The 26,405-nt window shown below is 38.3% G+C and overlaps 2 protein-coding genes and 1 long non-coding RNA gene across 4 annotated transcripts in view; 2 read left to right on the top strand and 1 right to left on the bottom strand.

Annotated features, from left to right (window-relative positions):
* Nucleotides 1–11,148: 11,148 nt before the first annotated feature.
* Nucleotides 11,149–14,547, bottom strand: znf503 (zinc finger protein 503). The gene is made up of 3 exons (XM_046835735.1): nt 14,438–14,547; nt 13,426–14,176; nt 11,149–13,028 (listed from the first exon to the last, which is right to left on the bottom strand). Exons 2-3 carry the CDS (start codon nt 13,678–13,680, stop codon nt 11,622–11,624), a joined length of 1,662 nt encoding a protein of 553 aa, XP_046691691.1. The 5' UTR covers nt 13,681–14,176; nt 14,438–14,547; the 3' UTR covers nt 11,149–11,621.
* Nucleotides 14,548–15,425: 878 nt separating this feature from the next.
* Nucleotides 15,426–15,990, top strand: LOC124376577. The gene is made up of 2 exons (XR_006923857.1): nt 15,426–15,766; nt 15,871–15,990. It is a non-coding gene; the product is annotated as an uncharacterized LOC124376577 (long non-coding RNA).
* A 2,866-nt stretch (nt 15,991–18,856) lies between these two features.
* The window catches only part of lrmda (leucine rich melanocyte differentiation associated), a 245,806-nt gene continuing 238,257 nt past the window's right edge, over nt 18,857–26,405 (top strand). The window contains exons 1-2 of one of the 2 annotated variants that reach the window (XM_046833907.1): nt 18,857–19,117; nt 19,466–19,566. In XM_046833907.1, coding sequence (XP_046689863.1) covers nt 19,076–19,117; nt 19,466–19,566 — 143 coding nt within the window. In that variant the 5' untranslated portion in view covers nt 18,857–19,075. The remainder of the gene's footprint in view (nt 19,118–19,465; nt 19,567–26,405) is intronic. The other variant, XM_046833916.1, reaches the window with a different exon arrangement.

The following is a 26,405-nucleotide window of genomic DNA, read 5'->3' as shown; positions in this document are numbered from 1 at the left end:
CACTCCAAACTGATGTGGGACAATGCGCATGTTTTTACTATTCACTGAAGACATTTGGGTTTGGCAAAAGATTATAATCCCATCTTTAATTTCCTGATATTTGCATCTTAATGTGAACTAAGAACATGTTTAGTAAAAAGATCATTGGAACAGATAAAGCAAATTAAAAAAACAACACTTGGTTGCATATCCCTTGCTTGCAATAATTGCATCATTCCAGGCCTTTACAACGTCTTCTTTAGTTGAACTCTTCTTGGGGTTTCTTACTTCAGACTCCTTTTTAGGAGGTGAAATGCATACTCCCTTTTTGTTCAGTGACTTAGTCAGTTAAAACCTTGAACTTGCACTTTATCCCTCTGATGAAATCCTTTCTTTTGTTGGCAGTGTGTTTTGAGACACTGTCTTGCTACATGATAAAGTTACTCTCAACTAGATTGGATGAATTGGCAGTTAGATTTACTTTAGACTTATAGATTCACTATGCTGCTACCATCATGAGTTACAATATTAATAAAGATTAGTCACCTTGTTCTAGAAACAGCCACGCAAACCCAAGCCATGACACTTCCCCTATTCTTGACCCATAAGCTTGTATGTTTTGGGTCATAAGCAGATTCTTTTTTCTACAAACATTGGCCTTTCCATCCTTAGAGGTTCAGAGACTTGGTTCTTGTTTACAGAACTTTTGCCTTTAATAGTTAGTGCTGATGAGTGGTTTGCATGTTTCGTTATGGCCTATATATTTCTGCTTTGAAGTGTTTCTCAAATAGTGGATTGTAATACTTTCACTACTTTTGGGTTTATTTTCTTAGTACTTACAATGTTTCTGTCATCAGTTGCTGTTGCTTTTCTTGGTTTCCAGTGTTTCTTTGTATTTCAGGGCATCATAAAATTGGTGAAGTTGATCTGACCAATTCTTGTCCAATTGTTGTATTTAAATTTCTATCTTCAAAATGGCTTACTTTTTCCCCATAGACAGCTCTTTGGTATTAATGTTAGTTTATCCTTTTTAACAACAAATACATTCATTACAGTCAAAAACCATGGCTCAAATAAAATAAAAAATCAATCTAACAGGACATACCTGGGTATCATGAAACACCAGTCAGGCAGTATATTTGATCATTTAAAAAAAATACAATAAATTCTAATAAAACTAATGCCAAGAAATAGCAAATGAAATTGTAAGACAGTTATCTTTTTTTTGTCTCAAAATGAAATTTCAGTGGTTTGCAAAAGCAAAAGAATTGGCCTTTCCATTCCAAAACTTTTTGAGCTCCTGTATTTCCTGTGATATGTACTGTATATCACATAATAAAACACATACACATCTCCTATAACCCAACTAATAAGGAAAGGATAAAATCATGGTGAGAAGAAACATAAAAGCGTTTCTAAAGAACAGGCCAGCAGGTGTGTGTTTTTTAGGCTGATTAATGTGTTCACGATCACCTGGTGATTCACTTCACCTGTTACTGCAAGCCATTCTTCATATCCCTGCCAGAGTGGTTAAATATTAGCCCCGAATATATGGCACAATACAACAATGACTTTTGATTGGCAGCGTCCATAAAATGGAATATAAATTACATAGTAATGAATAATATAAAAAAGCTGTGTTTGCTAACAAAAGAGCGGACTATGACAGTGGAGTGACCCTATTTTTCTTTGAACTGGCATTTAGACTGACAAAAACAAACAGTCACGGCTACAGATCTATTCATATTTTATCATACTGCTCCCCTATGAACACTGAAGGTAAATCATACATCAAATATTAAAACATAGCGTGTGTGTGTGTGTGTGTGTGTGTGTGTGTGTGTGTGTCTGTGTGTATTTATATTTCGGTGGGGACCATATTACCTTACAAAGATAGCAAAATCTAACAGAGCCAAGGTTTCCTTTTATTTGCTAAGGTTAAGAATATACAGAGCTGCATTATAAATTTTGTCACAATAAACCTCATAAGGATATTAATACAATTGTGTGCATGTTATATCAAGACATATTTAATGCATGTGACTTGGCTTGGTTCTTTAAAGGCAGGCTTTGTGGTCAAAGCCTCATGTATGGCGTGTTTATGAGGTTGAATATTAATCACCACTGAAGTCCACCTTCTCACCCTGGCCTCGCCTGCAGGACATTTTAACATACAGCACACTCAAGAGCAAAGATTTTTGGCTGAAGAAAACACACATGCTTGTAAATTATTTAGTGGTATGTAGCAAATTACAGTGCATGTCTCATTCATCGCGTATATTTAATGAAAAATGTATACAGGGCAAACAGCCTACATTAAAAGCGTAGCATGCCAATGCCAGAGGCAGGCTGGATTGTACATTAATGAAACAAGCAATTTGTCAAAACTAATTATGAATGATCCTCTTTAAAGTGCTTCTCAATGATGGCTTTTAGTGCAAAAGGGGTTTGTCATACTGGGCCATCCCGTTATCTGAAAAACAGCTCAGGAAAAATTGAACATGAAAAATTTGTGTGCGTGTTTTTAACTTAAAGACACAATATATGTTTTCTTCCAACCTTATGAAGACCAAAGCTTACGCAGATTATGCTCGACATGAAGCCAATACAAATTTTATAAGATTTACCATTCAAATATATACTGTATGCAGGGAAACCACACATCAAACAGTGCCAAACGAATTGCCGTTTCAGAGGGAAAAAAATACTTAGACATATTTCTCTTAAAACGTTCTTTGATTTATTCTTGTAGCATGTCGGCGCCTCAACACGACAGCATGCCATCATGTGCTGGATTTGACTGACAGCACATCAATCTTTCTCATCCTCCCAAAAGAGAAATGGGATTCTTGTCAAAATAGGAACTTGTCTTTGGACATGTTTTAAGCCTATGCAGCTGAAAATGCTAAATAATAACTTCGGACGTACGATTTATGATTGACATGGTTTGAAAATTCCAGATAAAATATGCACATCACTGTGTACCTAGATAAAGTGATTCATGATGGTTAGATTCACAGATGGGTTTCGTAAAAAGGCTTCATCTGGTTTTACAGTCATTTTGAAAGGTCTAGACAGGTTTTCATTACAGGCATCTTGAAAATAACTATAGGGGTGTTAATGATGATACACCATTCCTTAACTACCCACTCTAACTGTGTCTCAAAGTAATCCCACTTTGATTAATTAAACAATTTTTAGAGATAATATGGATGAAAAGATCATAAATTTAACTAATATCCATTCTGAGCTGCCACATGTCCATTATATTTGTCCACTATGTCTATAACACTATGCAGAGTGGTTTCGAGAAGCAACACCATATGGAGTACAGCTGCACACAATGGCACAGGGGTCTATGAAATGTGATTGCAGTGTTCAAAGAGGTAGCAATTATCTGTTGGGGGTCATGGTCAACACATATCCTCTGAATTCCAGGACACAACCATAACAAGGTCAAGGAGACCATGGTAGTTGGCAGGAAAGATATATGAGCATTGCATGAAGGGTGTGTATAATTTACTGTGGTCAGGTGCGTTCTTGGAGTTCTCGTCCTGATCTTAGTTGAAATATTTACATTTTGCTTTACAATCACATGTGCCTGCCATAGCTCTAGAACTATATATATTTATATATATAAGGTACACGGTACACGTATTCATACCGAAATTTCGGTACAGGGGGATTTCGGTTCGGTACACATCGATAACCGAATGCAATCCTTTTTTACATGCCTGCAGAACATGGTCAAAATCCGAGTTCCCTCAGGTATGTATTAAGTGGCGGACCACAAGTTTGTTTAGTCTCTGCATCGCACTTTTTAAATTATTAATATCATTCCTAACCGGGAATATGCATAAAAACACAAAGAATCCATAGAGCTAGCGTTAGCCGCTAACCAGGAAGTGACTAGCGGCAAACGCTAGGACTATGGATTGGGTAGCATTTTATGTCCAGCTACAAAAATTTCTCTTAAAATAAAGAAAATCCTGACAATTCTGCATATTGAGGGAGTAAATGAATGTCAAATGAATGAAAGGAATGGAGACATCTGTTAATGTATGTTAAAATGTATGTTAAAATAAGAAGAACAGTTAAGTAAATCATATCTTTAAATATTAAATATAAAACACACACACACACACACACACACACACACACACACACACACACACACACACTTACACATCCGTATTACCCAAATTGAGTCTAACAAATGTAAACTACTATATTTATTTTTTCCATTCATTTAATGTAATTTAATACATTTATTTTGTGCTAATTTAATTGATTCCTCGGTTAAAACAATATAATAAAAAAGTGTATATGTTAATGATAAACTGTGTGAATAAAAAATGACAAGCAATTTTATGTTTTGCATTTCTTCCCCTAACCGTACCGAAATGTAACAGAATATATATATATATATATATATATATATATATATATATATATATATATATATATATATATACCTACATACATTAAACTATTTTTAATATATTATGTGACAACTTCAGCAAGAGAAAGTTTAGTTGTCCTTTTTGTGTGTGCATGATGTATGTGTGCTGATGTCTAAAAGCGGATGATGGATGTGTGTATGAAGGCACTCTTGCAGCTGTGATCTCCCACCAGATGTGTCTGGGCCAAGGGGAGAAGTTCCACACAGGCTGTCAGGACAAGAGTGCTTTTAGAAGAGACACAGGTGTTGGCCCCAGGACAGCTGAGAGAAATAAACTGTGTGGTGTTAGGACAATGCTTGCAGGAGGTGACCAGGGAAAAATCTGCTCTCCAAATTGTGTCCTAATAAACTCTTTTTGATGTACTGCTTATAAAGTGGTTAAATATACTCTGACTGAAGTGAAGCTGCATATAAAATGACATATGGTTTTTTTTCAGTTGGATCTAATAAGCAAAAAAGTAGTACTTAAGGAAGTCTTTGTAGAGAGACAACAAAATTATTTTGAAGGGAAGAAACAGGGCTTTCTGCAACACTACCCTACTTTACTTCAAAGTATAAAATAATTGTGATGCAGTATTTTTGTGAACATGCAGCTATGAACAAAGCATTATTTTCATGCACTCCCCCAAACTTTAGTGTAGTAAGCACCTAAATAACAAGAAAGGAATCATCTTCCACTTTTCTAAGAGGGATTTCCTTATTACTTCTGCTTCTTTGTCCATAGGCTAAAAATGAATCAGGATTGAAGGTGATTTTGATCTGCTGTTCTGCAGTTAACAGTAAAGTACATTAAAGCAATAAAAATAATGGGAGTCCCATATTTCCTGAGGCTGCATTGCCTAGACTCATTTGTCTCTTGGTCAGCTCCATTCGTTTGGCTTTGGATCTCAGCAGCATCTGTCAGCCTCCACAAACACCCTGGATCAACGTAGAAGACATCTGAGCATCATCACCGCCTGTGTAAATATCAGATCCGAAGTCCCACTTACACACTATACGAACACAAGCGATTGCTGCTTTACAGAAGTGAGGTCAGCTGCCAACATGCTGCCATTTTCAGAATCACACCGATCCTGGTTACAGTTTTACTGATATCAACTTGCCAAATAAAGCTGTCACCAATCATTTGAGTGTTATATGTTTAATTTCTTGTTCTGTATGGATATAAGAGGATCAAAAACACAATTCCTCGCCAACATCTCTGATATTAGCATGAGCAGCGAGGCATGTTGACAGTCCATCATTAGGTCTGTCATGGTATCTGTTCTGAAAGGAAATGCGGCTGCTAATATTATTCAGTGTCTGCTCAAGAAAATGAACTTTCATCAAAATGCGAACATGCTTTAACAACCACAAGGAGAGTGTGGCATGTAATTTTATTATAATCAGAAGTGTTCAAAAATTGTTACCTAGATTGACAGCATGATTTAAGTGTAGTTTGCAAACTCTGGAAGATGATACATGCCTGCTTGAACAAAGTTATATGCAAGAGATTAGTAATGAATTTCCAGAAAAATAACGGTTTAAATATATTTTTAAATGATGCATCATTTTATGGGATTACAATTAAACAGTCACGTTTCCCAATATAATAGACAGAGGCCATCCACCATCATTCCAACTTACTCTCATGTAAGCAGTTATAACAGAATGTGTGCCAGTAAACAATGTAAACATTTAATTAATTATAAATAACAGTATCAGATTATACTTGGTAGCACTTATTGAGTAAGATATTTCGAGACTGATAGCACTCTTTGATAGTCCATGGCCCTGTGAACCAGTAACCCGGTGTATTTATTGATAGAGACTTCAAAGCACTTTCGTAAGTCACTCTGGATAAGGGTGTCTGCCAAATCCCCTAACTGTAATGTAAATGTAATGTAACATTTGAACAGCCTGAACAAGAACAATGGATTGCTTGGATGTGAATAGACAATTGATGCTTTTACTTTGCTAAATACAGGATCTAATTGAAAATAATTTTCAATGCAAAAACTAAACAAGGTGTTGCCTACTGCAAATCTGCCAGAACAGATTCTTCATATGTCTGGAACAGGATTAAGAAAATAAACACCATTCTTTAATAAAAAATATCTCCCTTAATTAGTTTTAATGACGGTGGTGGGAATTGCACAAAATCTTGTTCTGCTGTGTTGAGATATTTTTTATATTTGATCATTTTTATATTATTCTCATCGTCATAAAAATTAAGCCATTGTGGCTTGTGAATGGTGGTGGAGTTATCCTTAAGTGACCATCAGCACTGAAATGTTTTATCATATTTATTATATTGAGTCATTCTTTGCTCTAAGCAGAAAAGTAGATTCAGACATGACAGAGCCATCAGTTTTACCCTTAATTTGTCAGCTGTCTGCATATACTGTCTAACTAATCATGCGTAAATACTGGGTAGAAATTCAGTGATCTACTTTTCTGATAGAACGTTAGATTTCATATGAATGTTGACGATCATACTAGTGTGTAGTATGGACCCATTTTTGACACCTTCTTTGACATCTATTTACATTGAACAGCCATCATCAAAGCCATAAGCGAGCTCTCTATGCACCTAGGACCATTAAGTATTCTCAGACACGGAGCTCATTTCCATAAAATATTCTTTGTCAAAACCTAAAAAGTGCAAATGAAACAGGCATTGAGGTATGATAGCAAAGGCCTACTTGACTGCAATAAATGACCTCAATTATGCACTTACAGAGCTAGAAGGTGCCTAGCAAAGTAGAAGCTTTGAATGACAAGCCGTCATAGGAGCCATTTTTCTTTGGGTCCATCACACCTTGATGAGCACTTTGAATTTGTAAATTGTGAGAGAGAAGAGAAGAGAAGAGAATTGTGTGTGAGAGAGAGAGAGAGAGAGAGAGAGAGAGAGAGAGAGAGAGAGAGAGACGGAGAGACAGAGAGAGAGAGAGAGAGATGGAGAGACAGAGAGACAGAGAGAGAGAAGCTCTGAGTGCTCACCAGAGCTGCCTCATTCAATGAATGAATTGTTTGCTTGAGTCTCCATTACCGCCCTCTCTGGGAGCCTCGGCCGGGATTAATCTGTCAAAAGGAGATAGTTTAGCATTGATGAATATGACATGTGACCATTGATGATGTTGATTTTATCTCTTGGGATTAGCAAGATTTACTTCAGATGGGTAATAATGTCATTTGCTTGATGCAATGGATCTGTTTATGAGCTGATTAAATCACAAGGCTACTGCTTCATTTCATGCTATTTAGTTTATAGCTCTATTACTGCGATCACAAAAGCTGTGGACATTTCCTCTTCCCGTGTCACCATAAATCACTGTTTAAGATGGCTGCACTGCATTTAATCAGGATACCTTTTTAGAAGGAGGACAAAGCAATCCTGTCCAAAAAAGCGAGAGAAAAAAAAATGGTTTCTGCCTAGGTATTAACATACATGTTTACATTATTATCAAATGTAGGTTTGACCTAATCAAGTGATACAAGCAGCAGTCTTGAACAAATAAACTTACTTGTAATCTTTATCAAGTGCAAGATTTTGAAAAGAAGCCTCGTTTTTAAATGAAAGGATATAGGGTCATTATCTTAATCCCATGAGTCAAGATTTCCTGAAAAAGAAACATAATGATCTCTGACTCCACTTTACATATTGACACAGCTGCTGCTCAAATCTATAGGCATATATGTACTTAGTAACAGCTCGAGTAATTACATCTATGTTAGTGGTAATCGTGTGCTATTAAATAAGAAATCATTAAAAGAGCCCTTTACATTCAGTTGTCTGCTCAGGTTCAGGTCTGAATAATGTCAGGTCTTAAAAACAATAGCCTAACAGTCAATGGCAGTACAAGAGCTGGTTCAGCTCAGCAAGACTTTACATCTCAGCCTAACATGAGAAAGCCTTCTTTACATTTCAGCATAACAGGGGAAAGAAATCTCTTTACAGCAGCCCAGCAAGCCTCTATTTATCTTCTCCGGTGTAATTAGTTATTCTAAGACTTGAGGCATTAGTCTGAGTCAGTTGCCATGTATGTGAAAGAACGTTCAACAAAAGATGACACTGTTTCAACAGTAATTAATGGGTAGTACAGTTTTATGAGTTTGATAGCTGTTGTATGGTTGAGACATACAGTGTTGTTTGTGTTGTTTTTTTTAACTCAGTGGCAGGTTTGTGCAATGATTCTTCTCCTATGGCCCAACAACAACAACAAAAAATCCTTGACCCACTACTGAGTTGAGCAGTAAACCTCGATCCCCATACTCTCATCCATTCTCTCCAGTATTTTTTTGTTTACTACCATATCCTTTTTAGAAAGCTAGTTTGAATGATGTGCGTTCTTCACCGAGTCAGCAGCACACTTTTTTTTTTTTTTTTTTCTTTCACAAAAGCACAGTGGATGGTATCCTCTTTATTTATCTCTCACATAAACATACTCGTTGCAGAGCTGATCAGCAGTGTAAGTTATGTTGTGCTACTAAGCCATGCAGCTCTGTGCTCCTCTTTATTCTCCTTAGCCACAGTAAGTAGAAGGCAGGCACAAGCAGGGTAATTTATGCACACATGTGCCTTGGAGCTCCTCTGATGACAGGCCCTGGGAGGAGGGGCACATGATGAATGGCTTTCCATCGGGGACCGCCACACAGCCACCATGATGTGGGTAAAAATGGAAATTGCTCTCTTTCACTGTCATTACATCAGTTTAAAGCTTGTGTGGGCCTCTGGAACATACTCTAGTTGCACGGTGTGTTTTTTTTTTTTGTATACTTTTTGTGAAGGGGTGGTGTTAAATTGTTGATGTGCATAAATTAAAGTGATTAATAATTGCACGGTATACCAAGGCTATATTAAATTACAGGTTTATAATAGATATCCTTATTACTCCAGAAGTTAATCACTTGCAGTTGCTGCTGTTACAGGCTTAGCCATTAATAATGTGTGTAAGATACTTTGCCTAAAAATTGATCTCGGCGCATTTTAATACGGCATGATTCAGAAAAGTTGATTATAACATCTGAGATCTTTGACAGAAGTAAATGAAATGATTCACAATTAATTTGACGCTCGCACGTGTTCGAAAATCTAACCCCCCCGTCCCCAATTGCCCACCTATATACAGGCAGTGCTATAGCTTAAACCAAGTAGTGAAAAGGTTTTTATTTATGTGAAAACATTCATTGTACGCAGTCACCAAATTGCCTACACATGCTGGTGTTAGTAATAAAGCAGCTTGGCGGAGGGTTACTGCTGTTTTCTTCCTCATCCTGCGCGAACAAAAAGCCGCTTTCACTTTCTCCAATGAAGCCAACCTTAACATCCCATAATAGTCTTCCACTCGAGCCTGGTGATTGTTTTATTTGTCACTACTGAAGATTTGGAGTTTTTTTTTTATTATTATTATTCGTATTATTAGTTTTGATATTGTGTTGACTGTATTCATCCAGGACACGAAATAGAAAGTAATAAGTAAATGATGCAAAAAGGGACCAGTGCGACGTTCAGAAAGAACAAAAAAGTTTAAGACGAACTTAGAAAAATATTAAAAATAATAATAATACCGAAAAACTGTATTCTGACAAAAAGCAATTATGCTTTTACTACTTTGTTACTACAAAAAAAAATTTGATAGGATTTATTTCCAGAAACGAAATGCACGTACATACGTAAACGATAAACGCATTGTTTTTAGAAGATTAACATTTTATAATTTAGTTTTTGTTTATTGAATCAATACCGAGAAATGTAAATGGGAAAAAGTACGCAAACTGCTTAAAGTAACTAAATAATCGAAATGCGACAGAGAAACATGTCATGTATTTACTCCGCTGAAACACAGTGCGGAAAAAGGAATAATAATAATATTTATTATTTTATTACCAGATATATTTTTAACATACTTGTTTTTTTTTAAGTTGTGCATACAAAATATTAAAAATAATATATAATTCTCCTGTGGTTAGAGAATAAATGAAGTGTCCTTTAACAATATTTCTATAATGACGTTATTTCAGATATTCAGTAAATGGGCTGCCTAAAATATGTTATTATGAACGTTTTTTGATCATATGTAATTTATTATAAATATGTATTGAATCTAAAAAAAATGCAAGCTTGTCTGAGAGGAGTGAATAATGTGTTGTGCTCCATTACATCTAGTGCTCAGTGAGCAGACAATAAATAAGACAATTTATAAACTCAGATAAATGCACTAATTCAGGAAAATTGCTTTACTTGCCATTTATATGATCAAGTTTTCACAAATGTTATTTCACTGTAACATTATGTATGATAATAATTTGCATGTAGCTACGCCTCGTTCCAGTGGAAGACAAAAACATACTGGGAATTGAATCTCGTGAGCTGTTTTTCCTAAACATTTTCAAATACTGTCAAAAGAAATACAAATAGTTGGAATAATTTTTTTCCTGTGTTGTCGTCCTCTGATATGACCAAGACTTTTTATTAATTTTTTTCTTATAGCGTTTTATTGCATATTTTATTATCAGATAAAGGAGGAAAAACTTTTCGATTTTTATATCAGTTGTCATACAAGATATTTACTTGTTTGCTATTAGATAATTTAGTTAAAATGTATGCTAATTTTTTGTAATGATTTGTCATTCTTTAAGAATATTGTGCACCTAATTGATAAACTCTGGGTAGACACGTGTAATGTAAATTGTATTTGTCGTGTTAAAGAATACTGAAGACACAATTATGGAACAGAATTGTTTCTTATTTTTTTTTTCCAGAATACATACAAAAAAATACCAATTCTCTCTCCATGGTATACGCCTGAAAAATAACGGCAATTTAAAATGATGCGGACAATTTGGGCTAAAAACAAAACAAAACAAAACATGCAAATGTAAATTATTTCCTTTTTTCCAATGAGACATTAAATAAGAACGAACAATATACAATCATAGCAATTTCAAATGAATGTTGAACTGAAGAACCCCTATTTTATTAGTACTCTAACATGTGTTTCACTTTTACCTACTGAGATTTAAACATAATGCACTTCTGAGTTTGCTCAAATAGTTTTTTTCCTTTATGTATTATTGTCCGCTTTAAGCTGACATAAATAAATACAGTGGAGTCCACGGATCCAGTCCTTCAGTGGCGCGTTGATAGAAAAGTCTTTATATTTCGAATCTTTATAAGCTCTAAATTTTGGAGTCCGTTTCACTGGTAGCCGAGAGCTGACGCTGTGGTGAGTCTCTGGCCGTACAGTGCATATGGAGAATAATAAGGGCCGGTGGCTGCGGGGACGGGAACCGGGGCACCGGGAGTAGGCAACGGGCTCTTCGAGTACGGATGATAGCGACTGCTTAGTCCGAGCGCGTGATGCGGGCTCCTCAGCGCGAGCGTCCCGGGACTTCCAGGCGCTCCGGACGGCGGCATGTGCATGTGGCACGCCATGGCCGCGGCGGCTGCGCTGGCGAGGGATGACGAGCTCGGGTAACCCGAGATCAACTTTTCGGCGCCGGTGAAGGCTGTGTGCGTCCGCAGATGGTTAAGCAGTTCCTCTGAGGACGAGAAGCGCTTGTCGCACGGCCCGTTCGCCGACACCCAGTTGCAAACGTGAGGCAACGGGTCGTTAGGGAGCATGAAGCCATACGGGTACAAAGGGTGTCCGCCGAAAGACGGTGGCGTGGAGTGCACGCCGTGCAAAGGGTGCGTCGGGTACATGAGCGGATATCCGGACTTGAGGGCCGCAGCGGCTGAGTCGTGCGTGCACGAGGCACCGGCCGCGCCCGCTAAGTGACTGGCACAGTGATAACTCAAGCAGTACGGGTCTCTACAAAGGCTGGCAGACATGATGGACGGTGGAGAAGCCCCGGCTAATGGGCTCGATCCGGCTTTGCTTGCGCCAAACTGCGCGTTCACCAGACTTCCGCCGTGGGGCAAGAAGTGCTGCGGGTAGCCCGCGTAGGCCCCGGCTAAACTTCCTGGGTAGGTCATACCGGCGGGGGGTAAAGGGAAAACGGTCTGTCCAGGTTTGTACGGAGAAACGGGTGCCACAAGTCCGGAGCCCAGCACAGCTGCAGAGGAAGCGCAAGACACCGACGACGATTCCGAGGTAGCGGCCTTGGATCCAGACGTGCTCTCCTGGTGCTGGCTGACCTCCACGTTAATTCCAGCACAGCTCACGCTTATCCTGCTGTGGCTCACGCCAGTAGCTCCAGAGCCGTCCGTGCTGCAGGTTTTATTACAGTCAGCGTCTTTCTTTTCATCCCTCTCTCCTTTGGCCTCGGACGGCATCGGGGAAGCTGAAGTGCTGGAATTCGGGCTGCCGGTGCCGGGAGTGAACGGCTGGCAGGTGGCGCTCGGCACACGGAAACCAGATTTCTCTCCGCTCGAAACCCCAGAGGACGAGTCCTTCTTATCTCCTGGTTTGGAGTACGGCTTGAAGCTCGATTTATCTTCCACGCCGATGTCGCTCAGTTTTAAAGGACCGGACTTTGTCTCCTTCTCGCTAGATCCGTTCGATGTAACCGAGGAGAGTTTGGATGAAGGCGGAGGGTCCGGTTTCCCGATCTGAGAACACGTTTGCGCAAGAAGAGCCAGCGGACTTTTCTTCGCGTCTAGCTGCAAGAATAAACAAAAAAAACACACCGACAAATTAAATACCGACATATTGTGATCGAAATAAATACACGCATATTACAGAACGCACAACAGCCTCATATCTTGAACTACAGTCCATGTTTGTTTTGTATTTATTTATTTATTTCGTATCGGAAAATAAAGTGCGAGGTATCGCGGAGCACGGAGTCAAATGGAAAACTGAATATATTTCTGGAACGAGCAGATATAAAACTGAAATCGATATAAACCCAACAACAAATATGCAATAAAGACACGATGTATTATTGTAGTCTGTAATAAAGAATAGAGAAGCCATTTTCCTACAGCGCGTGCCAATATATTTATTTATATAGAAATAAAACCATCTGATTGTATCAATGAAGAATTCATGTCTTACCTCGATTGGACTAACCGGAGTAGAAGGTAAAGGCTGGAGATACTCCGGGTGCAAAATGTGTCCCGTGCGTGCCGTCAGCATTTTCAGAACCTTGATGGGAAGTCGCTTGGCTTGCCGTAAAGGGTCCGTTGGAGGGACGGGATGGAGGAAAGGCTTGTTGATGCTCGCTGAGCTGTTATTCCGAGAACTGCAGCTTTCCCAGGCTAGATCGGTATCGCTATTTCTTAAAGCAGTAGCAGAGGGCGATGTGCTCATGACCCAATTCTCATTTATTCGGTTGGCGTTTCGCTCGTCCTATGCATCAGTAACTATTTAGAAGCGATCTTCTTCGGGAGGAGAAAAAAAAAAAAAAAAAAAAAAGAATATATACCAACGCGTATAATCCGTTCGCTCGTGGCGGAAAGCAGCCGCACAGCGCGAGGCTTATCGCCGATCCGTAGCTGCGCGTGACACCACAGGCATTGCGCGTTCTGCTCTTCCTCCTTCCGCAGCTCCACGCGCTACTCCTCCCAGCCCGAGAACTGGCCGAAATTTTCACTTCAAAAGCAACTGAATTAGTCTGAGATTAAAGCCCTTGCCGCCTTCCAATCAAATGGGACCCCGAGGTGATTGGAGGGTCAAGGGGATGTGACGTTCTCCTTTCTCCAGCGCCTCTATTTTGACAGCTTGGGGGTGGAGAGTCTGGAAAATAGTTTGCTTCTTGTCCACGCCGCACTTTCTAAACCCGCGGCCGCCTTTATTTCTTTTAAGGCTAAAATAGAAACACACCTCGTATTACATCCTATGGTTATTTATTTGTTTATTCTTTTTATATTTATTTGCTGAAATCAAAATATTAACCATAGGTTTGCTTCAAAACAACCAGGTGTGTAAGTTTTCTAAATACTTTCAAAATAATAAACAAATATCTCGCTCCTCGCACTGGTTGAAGCTGTAGTGTTATACATTTCTCTTGTAGAAGTTATTCATTTATAATAAAAAAACTACCTCAAATGTTGTGCGTCTCACTCACGTTTCTAAAACGCTGTCTCCCTGCATTGCGCTTTTGACAGGTAGTCAGGTGTGTACCAGAAGATCAACGCGTGGTGTTTGAATTCCCCAATCAGACACGCGTTGACAGGAGCAGACCAATGCAGTGATAGAGGGATGGGAATGTCACATGTTTTCAGCATAATATACACCGCCCTTCTATTTCTATCCCAACCCCTCAGTCAACTGTCAATTCTGCTCGACCGCAATCAATCAGCTATTTGTCAGTCGCTGTCAATCCTGTTGCTGATTTATGTCAGCTCTTGTAGCTGATTACAAGCTGCGGGTGACTGAGAAAAGGGCAAATGAAAAAGAAGCACCTTGGTACAGAGACATAATACGAGCGGCACAGTGCTCGTGTCTTATTCCGCTTTGGAAGAGAGGAAATGCAAAACCAGATTGCGGGGAGAAAAAAAACAGATGGAATTCAAGCGTGTTTATATTTACTCCTTACCGAACCAGAGTAAGTATAACTAAAATGCACCAGGTATTTTTTTTAATCTCATGCTATCTCAAACTTTGTTATATTGCATCATTTGTTTGTTTGCATTCGAGGAAATTTGGTGTGGATTGTTCAAACACTTGATATTTTTTTTGTATTAATACCATCACCCACAAAAAAATGTTTTTGGAAAAAAAAAAGATAGAGAGACACTAATAAGGTGTTTGTGTTGCTGTAAAAAGACCTAAAACTGTTTGTTAGATCGTAATTTGCGCTTAAAATAGGGTTTTCTTTATTTTCATTTATTTGTATGGATTTGTTGTAACATATATACTTCTGTAATAAATTGCTTTTGGATCAGAGAGTTTGATTGTGTAATGTTTTTGAGTACTGAGAAGAGGAACAGCACCAGGCCTGTTTTCATCCAGGTGCACAGCGAGGGGAAATGCACGCCTTTCTTTTGCTTTAGTATACAGTTACACAAGTCTTCCGCTTTCGGGTATATTACCTCCATTTTTTTTGTACAGATGAACGCGTACCTGAATTTTGAACTCGCAGATAATAATTACATGCATGTCACCTGAGGCACTGTATCAGTTGGAATGTAATAAAAGGGAAAAAAATGGGCCTGAAGTTTTATATGTATGCATGCAACAAAATGATCAAAACGTGCGGCAGAAAGGAGGAGGGTGTATTTTTGAGGAAGAGAAAGTGTGAGAGTACTCGAGAGTTTTTCGGGGGAGAGAAAAGGCTCTGACCTCTTCACCGCTGATTGCGCTAATCAGGGCTGAGGCTCCGGGCAGCTTTTCAATGCACTGCGTCTTTCATCTCCCACTGGATGGAGGCGCTCAATTAAAAGCCTATCAGTTTGTAAGTAAATCAACGCCTATCAAAGTTGTCACATCAAACAAAACGATTATTATTGCAACCCGCCCCCGCCATTAATCTCTTTTCGGCGTTAATCCAGTTGACAGGTCATCTCGGAGAGCAAGAAAACCTGGAGTGGACAGCCTTCAAGCGAAGCCTTCAGAGAATCCTTCAAAACCAAATAAATAATTATAAGCAATGAATAATAAATGCGTATTTTCTGCAAATTTCCCACTTTTTTGTCTTCAATGTAAAAACTCTCTCCACTTCATTCAGTGCATTAAAATGTACTTTTATCGAATTCTATATATGTATATTTTTTATATCTATAAATTATATCTAAAGCAGGTACATTTAAATTTCATAATTTTAAATAATTCAAGTTTAAATAGAATTTAAATCATTCAATTAATTTTTGTATTTACAAATCACTAATTTTCGACATTAAAGTTAAATGTAAGTGTGTAGTTATTTATTTTATATATATATATATATATATATATATATATATATATATATATATATATATATATATATATATATAAAATTTACTAAAGCATTTCCTGCAGATATTCAAACACAAATGGATCAAATTTAATATACATAGTGTGTGTGTGTGTGTGTGTGTGTGTGTGTGTGTGTGTGTGTGTATTTTCTAGATTTGGATTAGGGTTAGAAAATTCATTTCGCATCAGAACACTAAAACCCAAGCGTTCAGATGGCTCCCCTCCTCTCGGGCATTTAAAGTGCGGCTGAGGAGAAGCTCGCAGCTCAGCATGCAGAGATGTGTGTGATGGATAACAGGGCTGCTGTTCTTCTGCAGGGTCTGTCACTGTGGGACACACTGCGTGAGTTATTAGGGCAGAGAAGGGCAGCCATAAATTTCCAGCGCCAGGCAAAAACTCTCTTTATTGTCTGCATGACGAATGGGCTTCTGAAGCAGACACCAAATACTCGGTATTACCCTTAAATGGGAACACATTTTTCAAGGCCATAATTCATGATATTTAAATAGAAAGTTTTAAACGTTTCCATATATTTCACGTCGGTGACATGTTTATGAATCGGTCTCTCTCTCTCACCCTTTCTTTTCTCTCTCTCTCCATCTAAATATAACTATTTGCAGCGGCGAGTAGAGTGGACTTGATCACGCGGACACGCGGAATAAAGCGAAAAGGTGAAACATTTCCATATGCAAATGTGAAGGAAAGTTTGAAATGAATCTGATTGGTCAGATTGTGGGACAATAGATGTAAACCCGTGTATTAGTGTTTAAGGGTCATAACAAGATCGATTAAACCTGGGTGATTTTTCATTTATATATATGTATTTTGCTTAAACATAAAGCTAATTTATAAATTGAATTCATTTGAAGTAAATTCGTGATACCGAGTTCAAGGTTTGTTTCTTTTTTTTCCCTCACGAGTGAATTATTCTCACTTTCCTGAAAAGATCTGCAAATCGGAGCGTTTCCTAATAGATAACACTATGTAAAATACGTTACACAAAAATACAAGGAAACAAATCCTTAAAAAAACAACTAACAATGAAGCACATTACCTGATATTATAAGGCTACAGTGCTCCGAAAGGGAACAATCATAAAAAAATAACTTTTTTTTACATATAAAAATCATTTTCTTTCTCTTTAATAATAAATTTATATTCCCCAAAATGAACTATACATTTAGACAAACTTACTAAGGTTAAGTTGGATCATTAAGCTTCTCCTTTTACCACTGTAATGCGGGCGGCTCGTAACCCGCAGCGCAGCCTGCACTCTTTTCTGCTGTGTGCGCACTCCGGCACTTCCGCCTGTGGGAGGAGCCAAGTGACGCTCAAGAGCACGTGACCAGACACCTACAGTGAAGAGGCGGGGCTAGCATCCAGCACCAGACTATACATCTTGAAAGGATCATAAAAACAGAGGAGAGGTAATCGGCATATAAATAACCAAATATCTGCCCCTGAACCAAAGTCCTTTATGAAAAAAAGGCGTATAAAAATATTATAAGACAATCAAAATGTAAACATTTTTTAAAAGTTTTAAAATTAGTACCCCATACAAAACACTGGCTTTAAAATGATTGGCAACATTGCAATTAATGCTTTATGAAGAGTTTTATGTCCTGGAAAAGAATAAATCTCTGGATCACTTCCCATAGGTTGAAAACATGCAACACTCCTAAATGCAGAATATTTCAGCCTTCTTTATAGCTGTCATTCTGGATGCAGGTAAATTTCGCTGTTCAATGCAGAATAGATTCTCAGTAAGGGGCAAATCCAGACCCTGAGATCAACATTGAAAAAAACACATTTACAGTTTCTATGTTGATCTGGAATGTTCTGATTTGGTTGGAAGTGTTGTGTTGGGTCTGAATCTGGTAGAAGTAGATTCGACAACAAAGTTTTGTTGTGAAATATCCTGGTACACAGCAGAATTAATGATGAAACCATTCTTCGAAAGAGGCTCTAAACAACCACTGACATCAACAAAACACAAAACTCAACTTTCTTTGGATCCAAACCTAGTGGTAAAACAAGTTGTTGGTGTTAGAGCAACAATACACAGTTTCTCATATTGATAGAATAGAACATTTGATTAGTGTGGTTTTAGTTTTGGTAAAAACACACACACACACACACACACACACACACACACACACACAAAAACTCTTCTTATTGTAAAGAGAAACCAAATGTCTCAACAAGTTCAAACTTCTCATATAAATACTCATCTGTCAGGATGCCCAGGCACCACCACCACCAACAGTAACTGGTAATCCTGGTGTAATTTTAACTGTCGCTGAAATATAGCTATTAATTATAATGTTTTTGTCTATAATTGGCTCTTCCAAACCTCATGCAAAACTTAAGTCTGTAGAATCATAGTCTGACTCTAGCAGGCAGAGCTCTCATACTTTGCCTCATGCTTGGTCTACTGCAGCCACTAGTGTAGCAGGACACACTGCATTTTCAACCGAACGCATATTTGTCCGAAAGACATTGCTTTCTCTGTGGACAGATGTCCCTGTCCCTGTCCGCATGCACAACACGTGATAAACTGTAGCGCATGAACACGCACGCGGCTGCTTTGTGACTTGAACGCTGGCGCGCGCTTCCTTCTCAGATCAGCTGACTCCGGGCATGCGGAAGAAGTACATTAGAAACGTTAGCTGGCGAGAAGCAAAGAATCAACAACATCAACAACAAAGTTACAATTCGGAAAGTTTCGACTAGGGAAAGAAAGAGCAGGTTTGTAGCAGGGGTGCTTTTAATATAGAACACGTTTCAGTGCTGTCAGAGAGCTGGAATGGCACACACCGAGTCAGGGGTTGTTGTGAATGGAACTCAGGTGAGTAGAAGAAGAGACGTTTTGGCATTGCATACTTTATGCTGTTTCTCTACTGCAACATGGCTTGTTTTTTTTTCTAAGAACTAATAAACTAAATTCCACTGCTTTGAAGAAATAAGCAGTGACATGTTCATAGAAAAGGCAGCATTAACAATATTCGGCTCATAAGAGCATCATGAGATTGCAGGTAAACCTCCAGGTACAGCAGTGATCAGGAATCTATAACTATTGATGAAAGTCTAAATACTAAAAATCTATCACTATAAAGCAGCGAAAGGTTATATGGACTCTAAATCAAATTCTCTTCGCTTTGTCTTATTGCAACTTTTTGTAATTCTTGAATTAAAGGTGTCCTATATCGGACATGATTGTGAGCTCATCCCAGAGTTCCTTGCAGCCAATTATGGAAGCTCTGCAAAGCGACTTGATCTTAGCTTCAACCAACTCAGGTAAGGTGTCTATAACACTACGACACGCAAAACCTAATGCATTACTATCGCTCAGACAGTCACAATTTTGATTGGTGTGACCTTGTAAGGTTAAAAGGTGAAGCTATGCCAAGTGTCACTTGTTGTCTAGACACTCGTCTGCTGAGTTTTCATTGAGGAGCTGAATATATTGTTTGAGTGTTGTCTTGAACCTTTACGTTACTCCCTGTTTTTAAAGTTTACTGCAAGACAACTCTTGTTTGGTCCACATCTGCTCGTTATTGCTCTGCTGTTACAACATTTCTGTGGTTTTACACCATTTCTTTGCAAATGCAATGTTATTGCATTCATTTCTTTTGAAATTCTTCGACCCTGTTTGTTTGTCTGTCTACACTCATGGAATAAAACAGTACTAGGATAAAAATAAATGTTGACAGGCTGGTGCTGACATGTGTGTATCTTTTAATATGTATCTTTCACCTGGAAATGATGTCATATTATTATTTTTTAAATCCTCTCAGCAGGGTAGATCTCAATCAGCTACGTAGGTCAGTTTATTAGGAACACAAGTTTGGGCATCGGTCTGGTTTACTGTACATTGGCACACTGATGACTCAATTTTCTGTGACCTAAGTACATACCTACATTTTCAATCAACAGCACTGTCGTTTAGCAACAACAGGCAGAGTGAACCTTCTAATTTTCTCATCATTCACTGCAAAAACCCAAACATATAAAACACAAGATTTATACATCAGATAAATGTTTTCGCTTTATCATACGGTAAGTATACATCAAGGATCTTCTTTGTTCTGGTGGTGGAATGAACTTCCCCTAGATGTCCGAACAGCAGAGTCCCTGGCTATCTTCAAGCGACGGTTAAAGTCCTACCTCTTACTGAAACACTTAAATTAGCACTTTCCAAGATTGATTTGTTCAAGAGTCTGATTTACCTTAAGTTTGTAATCTATTGTACCAGTGTAGATTTATTCATTGATGGAGACTCAAAGCACTTTTGTACGTCACCTTGGACAAGTGCATCTGCTAAATGCCACAAATGTAAATATGTGTTTCTGTCATGGTACTTCAAGTTAAATTGTAGGCTAGATTGTGGATCTTTGAAATCATGAAACCCTTGAAAGTCGTTAGACTCAAATGTATATTGAGTTGATAAAATAATCACGTGCAAACTACAACAAAGATACAGTTATCGATGAAGTTGGCTGAGAGTTCATCAGACATTGTTTTGAGTTGAGAAGCTTTGCAAAATATGACAGAATTTCTAGTAAGGGATCATAATAAGCATCGAGTATGCTCACTGGTTTTTGTGGTTCGTTGTGGGATTTTTCTTTGGGGGAGCAGTTGCTTGAGAACTCTGGAAGGGTTTTGTGATTGAGGGAGCCCGTAAAATGGTCGAGTCCCTGGTCAGTGTTCTGAATACTGAAACAGGGAGCTGATTGAGACGTACCTATAGTGTTCCTTTATAATTAATTACGATAAAGATCAATTTGGTATAATAGTAAAGCTTTATGCTGAAGGTATGACAGGTGAAATATTGAGTGCAACTGCAACGACGAGGAAATGTACTAGTAGTACCCAATGTATGGTTTATGTCTGTCTGTCTGTCTGTCTGTCTGTCTGTCTGTCTGTCTATCTATCTATCTATCTATCTATCTATCTATCTATCTATCTATCTATCTATCTATCTATCTATCTATCTATCTATCTATCTATCTATCTATCTATGTGAAGTCTCTTACTGTCAGACAGCATACTTAAGAACGTTTACCCAGATGACAGCTCCATCACAGGATATGAAACATTTGACTCGGTCTACCTGCTGCGCATGTAGACACAGTTTTGCATTAAGTGCAATTTAATATCTGCATTATGTGCATTATGTGGTTTGGAATGTCATCGTGGCATCAAAGGGCTTGTGCTCAGGGCTGGCATGCTGTGGCTGTATGAAAGGTCTGATCAATAAATGTGACATGTTAATACCGAGCAAATAGTATAAAAGATTCCTTTGACAGGATATGAAGAAGCACCTTGTGGCAGGCGGGGAGGCGAATGCCATTTCACCAGCAGGACTAGCAAAGTTGATCTGACAACTAAAAGAGAAGAGATGATGGTTATAAGGTGCTTTTGTTTCAGACTTCTTTTCTTGACCTGTCAGGCCTTTGAAGGACTCTGAATGGGCCTCTCTTTGTCATGTGAAAATTGTCGTCTTGAGGCAGTTATCTGTGCTGAAAATGTGGATTCTTTCGTTTAATTGATTCGCCTTGCGCTCAAGACTGTCAGATTAATAATTGTTAAACCCTGTGCTGCTTCGGCGTGTCGTGCAGAAATACGCGCTTATCAGTGCATTAATATTCCTAATGAGCCTCTCTCCAGCATTGGCTTTGCTTTTTCATTTTGCTGAAAATGCTCCAAGCAAATCATATACCGTGTCTGAACAAAACTCACAGTTCTTATGCTTCGAATACATAACAAAAAATGTGGCTTTGTATGTTATAAGTGTACATGTGTGCTTTCTGCATATTTTCTGTTTAACCTAAACTATTATCCTTTTCTTTTATCCTGATATAAAATGTTCCATTATATGATGAATGTCACAAACACTTAAATGAATCAAGAGGAGCTAGTGAGAGGGTGCTATCCTCCGTTCTTTCAGGAAATGCACCCTGTGAAGGTCTTATTGCTTTGATTTTTGTCATTATTTCATTTTGAATGGAACATTTCGACACTCCAGGTTTGCCATGTTAGGCTTGTGTATGTATAATCGAGAATATAATCTCCTTTTCTGGGTTGGAGTAAAAAGTGAAATACTATTTGTAACCGGGCATTCGGGCAGACATGCGATCACAGTTAAAAAATGTGGTCCAGAAAATCTGCTCATTCCACAATGCAGACAAAGCTGTCAGTGTAAACCCATGCTTAAAGAAAAAGCCCAAATATGACGTCACAAATATTAGGGTTTATCATGTACAGTGTTGTCGGTGAGGTCAGTTAGAGAATAGTGTCAGAGCCGGTTTCTGTTTCCAAGCATGTGATATCACATTGAGTTTAGTAGCGCTTATCACAAGCTGTTGCTGTTTGCTAAGGGTTAACATTAAACCAGCATGATGTCGAGGCAGCACCTGTCCAAAGCCAAAGTGCGGAGAGCTAGCAGATGATGGGCTCGAGAGGTAATCCCAAGATGGGGATCAGGAGCTATCTGTCATATAGAATGATGCTGTGGGTTATTGGATGCTGAAAACAGAGGAGATCTTATTTTCTTGTCTAGTCCTGTCCAGATGATCTGCAAGCAGGATGCGGCTCAGCCACAGAGGCTGAGAATAGCCTCTCTGTCATCAGAACCGGCTCGTATAACTTGCTTAGATATGCATAAGCTTGGATCAACAGTCAGGTTTGGAGGATCATCCATGCTTGGGGAATTCATGAGCATATCATGGTTATGAGTCCTCGTTCCCTGTGGTCAGGGACTATTAAAACGCAAAGGCTAGCAAGGAGACATAGTGTCTATTGACAAATGTTGTTTTTTAAATCGCATACCAAAAATAAAAAAAGCATTGAAATATATAATCTTCATCATAATAATATGCCTCAATGAGCACTTCATACTCGACAAATTAATATGGGTTTTCTGGAACCAAGACGTAGGTTTGAACCATGTACTGTTTTTATAGTCTGTGTTAGACTGGTGAGGATTGCAGTGGAACTGCAGAACTTCGCTTTTGAGATGGGAATAAATCCAGGATGGAATGATTGGGATCTCAGGGAACCATCTATATTCACACAGTCATTCTAACCAGGGGTGAACTATTTTGCATTCAACCTTAACTTGAAAGTTGGAAGTTGGAATTATCTAGTTTTTGACCCATAGGCATTTCACCTACAAAGTGCAACAAAAACAAAACATAAAACCAGATGCTTCCTATTTGTGTTTTGGCAAAAATCTAGACAGCTAACTCTGAACAAGTGAACATGTTATTAATAAATGAATGTTCAAGTCATTTCTGTCTGTCTGTCTGTCTGTCTGTCTGTCTGTCTGTCTGTCTGTCTGTCTGTCTGTCTGTCTGTCTGTCTGTCTATCTATCTATCTATCTATCTATCTATCTATCTATCTATCTATCTATCTATCTATCTATCTCTTATATTATCTATTATATATAATATATAATGTGTGTGTGTGTATGTATGTAACCTCGATACTTGCAGGGGTTACATTCTATGACCCCTCGTGAGTAACAAAAAAATCGTGAGGTTTTGACTCCTTTTGATCCTGTCTTTTTCAAGTGGAATTGTAATGTACTTTACTGGACTGTAAACTCAACAAAAGTTGTGAATTACTTGTCGTAACTGTTTTATTTACTACTTTAAATGAATAATACAATAATAAAATAGTTTTTCAAACATTTTGTATGTAATTTAGTACAAACTATGTTTTGAAATGTTATTTCGAACTTTCGAGCCACTCGCAGCTTCTCGCAAACTATCACATTTTTCGCGAGTTACTCTGGTAGTCTGGTTCCAAATGAAAAGTCGAGAACTATTGAGGTTGCGAGTATCGATGTCCCACTGTATATCCATATTCTAAATTGCACTACTTTTCATGGAAACTTACACTTCTGTATACAATAATTATTTCATTCTAGATTGTGTACATACTTCATGTCTGTATATATGTTTGGGCAGTCACTTTCACTTTTACATTCTAAACTGCACTACTTCTCATGCAAGGCCACTTTCTGTATACAGCTTTGTTTTATTTATTATAGTTTATTTAAAAACTGTGTACACATTTTGTATCTGTGTAAATGTTTGCGCCTGCCACCAAGACATATTCCTAGTACTATAAAGTGCTCTTTGCTGAACCCTTTGCTGCACCTGCCAATAAAACCTTTTCTTTTTTTCACTCTTGGTCTTGTGAGTAGCCATGCTGATGTTGAATTTAGGGTTGGGTCGATCGTTTTCTTTAGTTTTCTTTGTCATTGGTTGTAAACAATGAATTACAAGCCATAGCTGAATGCAGCATTAGAGTAGACAATCTGCATGGATTTGTGATGTTGAAGGAAACCCGGAGAACCCATGTAAAGAATCATGCAAGTTCTTGTTTGTTAGTTCTTATATATAATATTTTTTATATTTTACCAGTTGATTTTACATTCCTAAACATAAAGCCATTCTCGAAACCAAGGTCGCTTTAGGCTTTTTGGTCATTGTCTCGTAGTGCTTAAATCTTTATCCAGTGCCTATAGAATTGGTTTGGAATTCAGAATAATTACATTTTCATTTCTTTTTAAAATTTCACCTGCTGTGAAAAGCAAAATTTTGCTTGCACAGCGGAACTTTGCATACTACACTATATGGACAAAAGTACTGAGAATGACTTTCTCCAGTTATATGTATTTCTTCCCCAAAGGTTAACCACATAATTGGAGGCACACAACACTATAGGACGTCTTTGGATGTGATAGCAAAAGCAAGCTCCATGAAGATATAGCGTACATGGGTTTGGAATGGAAGATCTTGAGTGTCCTGCTATAGAGCTCTAAACTGAACCCTACTGAACACCTCTGGAATGATTTGGAACACCGACTGCACCCGAGGCCTCCTTTACCTAACGCCTGTATCTGACTTTACTAACACCCTTTTGGCTTAATACGCATAAATCTACACAACCCTGCTCTAAAATCTAGTGGAAAATCTTCCCTGAAGAGTGGAGGTTGGAGGTTATTATAATAGTGGATGTGGATTCAAAAATCACAGGTCAGGTGTCCACAAACTTTTGTTCATTATAGCGTAACTAAGAGCAACGGTCTGCATTTATAGAATGTTCGTGAGAAAGCTGTATCAGTTTAAAATTTAATCGAATATGCTAACATTAATATTTAAAAGTGCTTGGCGTGTCAGTGGTCTGGCAATAATGAGATGTATGTAGTCAGATGAAACAAGAGTAAGGAGACACAATGTGGTGTCTGGGTACAGAGGGAAATAAAATAAAATCGTGTATGGCCTGTCAGCGGTGTCGTTTTATATTCATATCTAAAGCACATTACGATATTACTCTTGCAGCTTATGTCTCACTCAACTGTCTCTCTTTATTCGTCATGAATAACACTGTCTCTTTCAAGCCCTCGCATTCCGCAACATCAGAAGGCTTGTGTTAATTGACAAATGCGAGTCAGCGGTATGAAGTGCTCCCCCTCTCCATCAGAGTTCGGGTGGAATCTCCTATTTGTCGGTGCTGTTTATTGGCACGAGTCAGGAAGAGGCATCGCTCAGCGCCAAAATGAGAAGTGACAAAGGAAGAAGGGGCTGTCATTGTCCTGTGGGTATGCTCAATCTGCGACAATACCAGTATGCAGATAAAATGTCAGTTAAAAGAATGTGAGGGGGAGAAACTGTCGGAACGAGGTCCTCAAATCATTTAGCCGAGAAAGGGAGTGGAAATTGATGCTTGAGCAGAAATGAGAATTTTCCATATCTGATCTATCAAGCTTACTTAGTGCTAATATTTGGGAGCAGCCTCGAATCTCTCACTTGTATTAGGAAATATGCAATGTTCCTTAAGCTTAACTGGCTTATGAGACGGCATCTTCTTGTTTAGAACGTAATGTATGCATTTTCATTTGGGGCACAGCTTTTCGAAATCAACTTTGCAATGATAAAACACATTTAATTTATCCCGAACAAATTGTACCACAGTGATTTTCTTCAAGGAGTGACAAGATGACAGGGTGGCTAGTAGTAATAATAATAATAATAATAATATTACACAGGATTGCTTTTTTAGATGCATAATTCTTAACAAGTTTGTTTCTGGCTGCTTTGCAAAAAAAAAAAAAAAGAATATA

The sequence above is a fragment of the Silurus meridionalis genome, chromosome 2 (genome assembly GCF_014805685.1).
Source record: "Silurus meridionalis isolate SWU-2019-XX chromosome 2, ASM1480568v1, whole genome shotgun sequence".
Taxonomy (NCBI): Eukaryota; Metazoa; Chordata; class Actinopteri; order Siluriformes; family Siluridae; genus Silurus; species Silurus meridionalis.
This window is presented reverse-complemented; position numbering and strand designations above follow the sequence as displayed.

Bases quoted from the DNA above. Each gene is read 5' to 3' on its own strand.
- znf503 (XM_046835735.1), bottom strand. From the start codon at position 13,680: ATGAGCACATCGCCCTCTGCTACTGCTTTAAGAAATAGCGATACCGAT. The intron at 13,029-13,425 runs GTAAGACATGAA...TTATTCTTGCAG, and splicing joins CTCCGGTTAGTCCAATCGAG to CTAGACGCGAAGAAAAGTCC.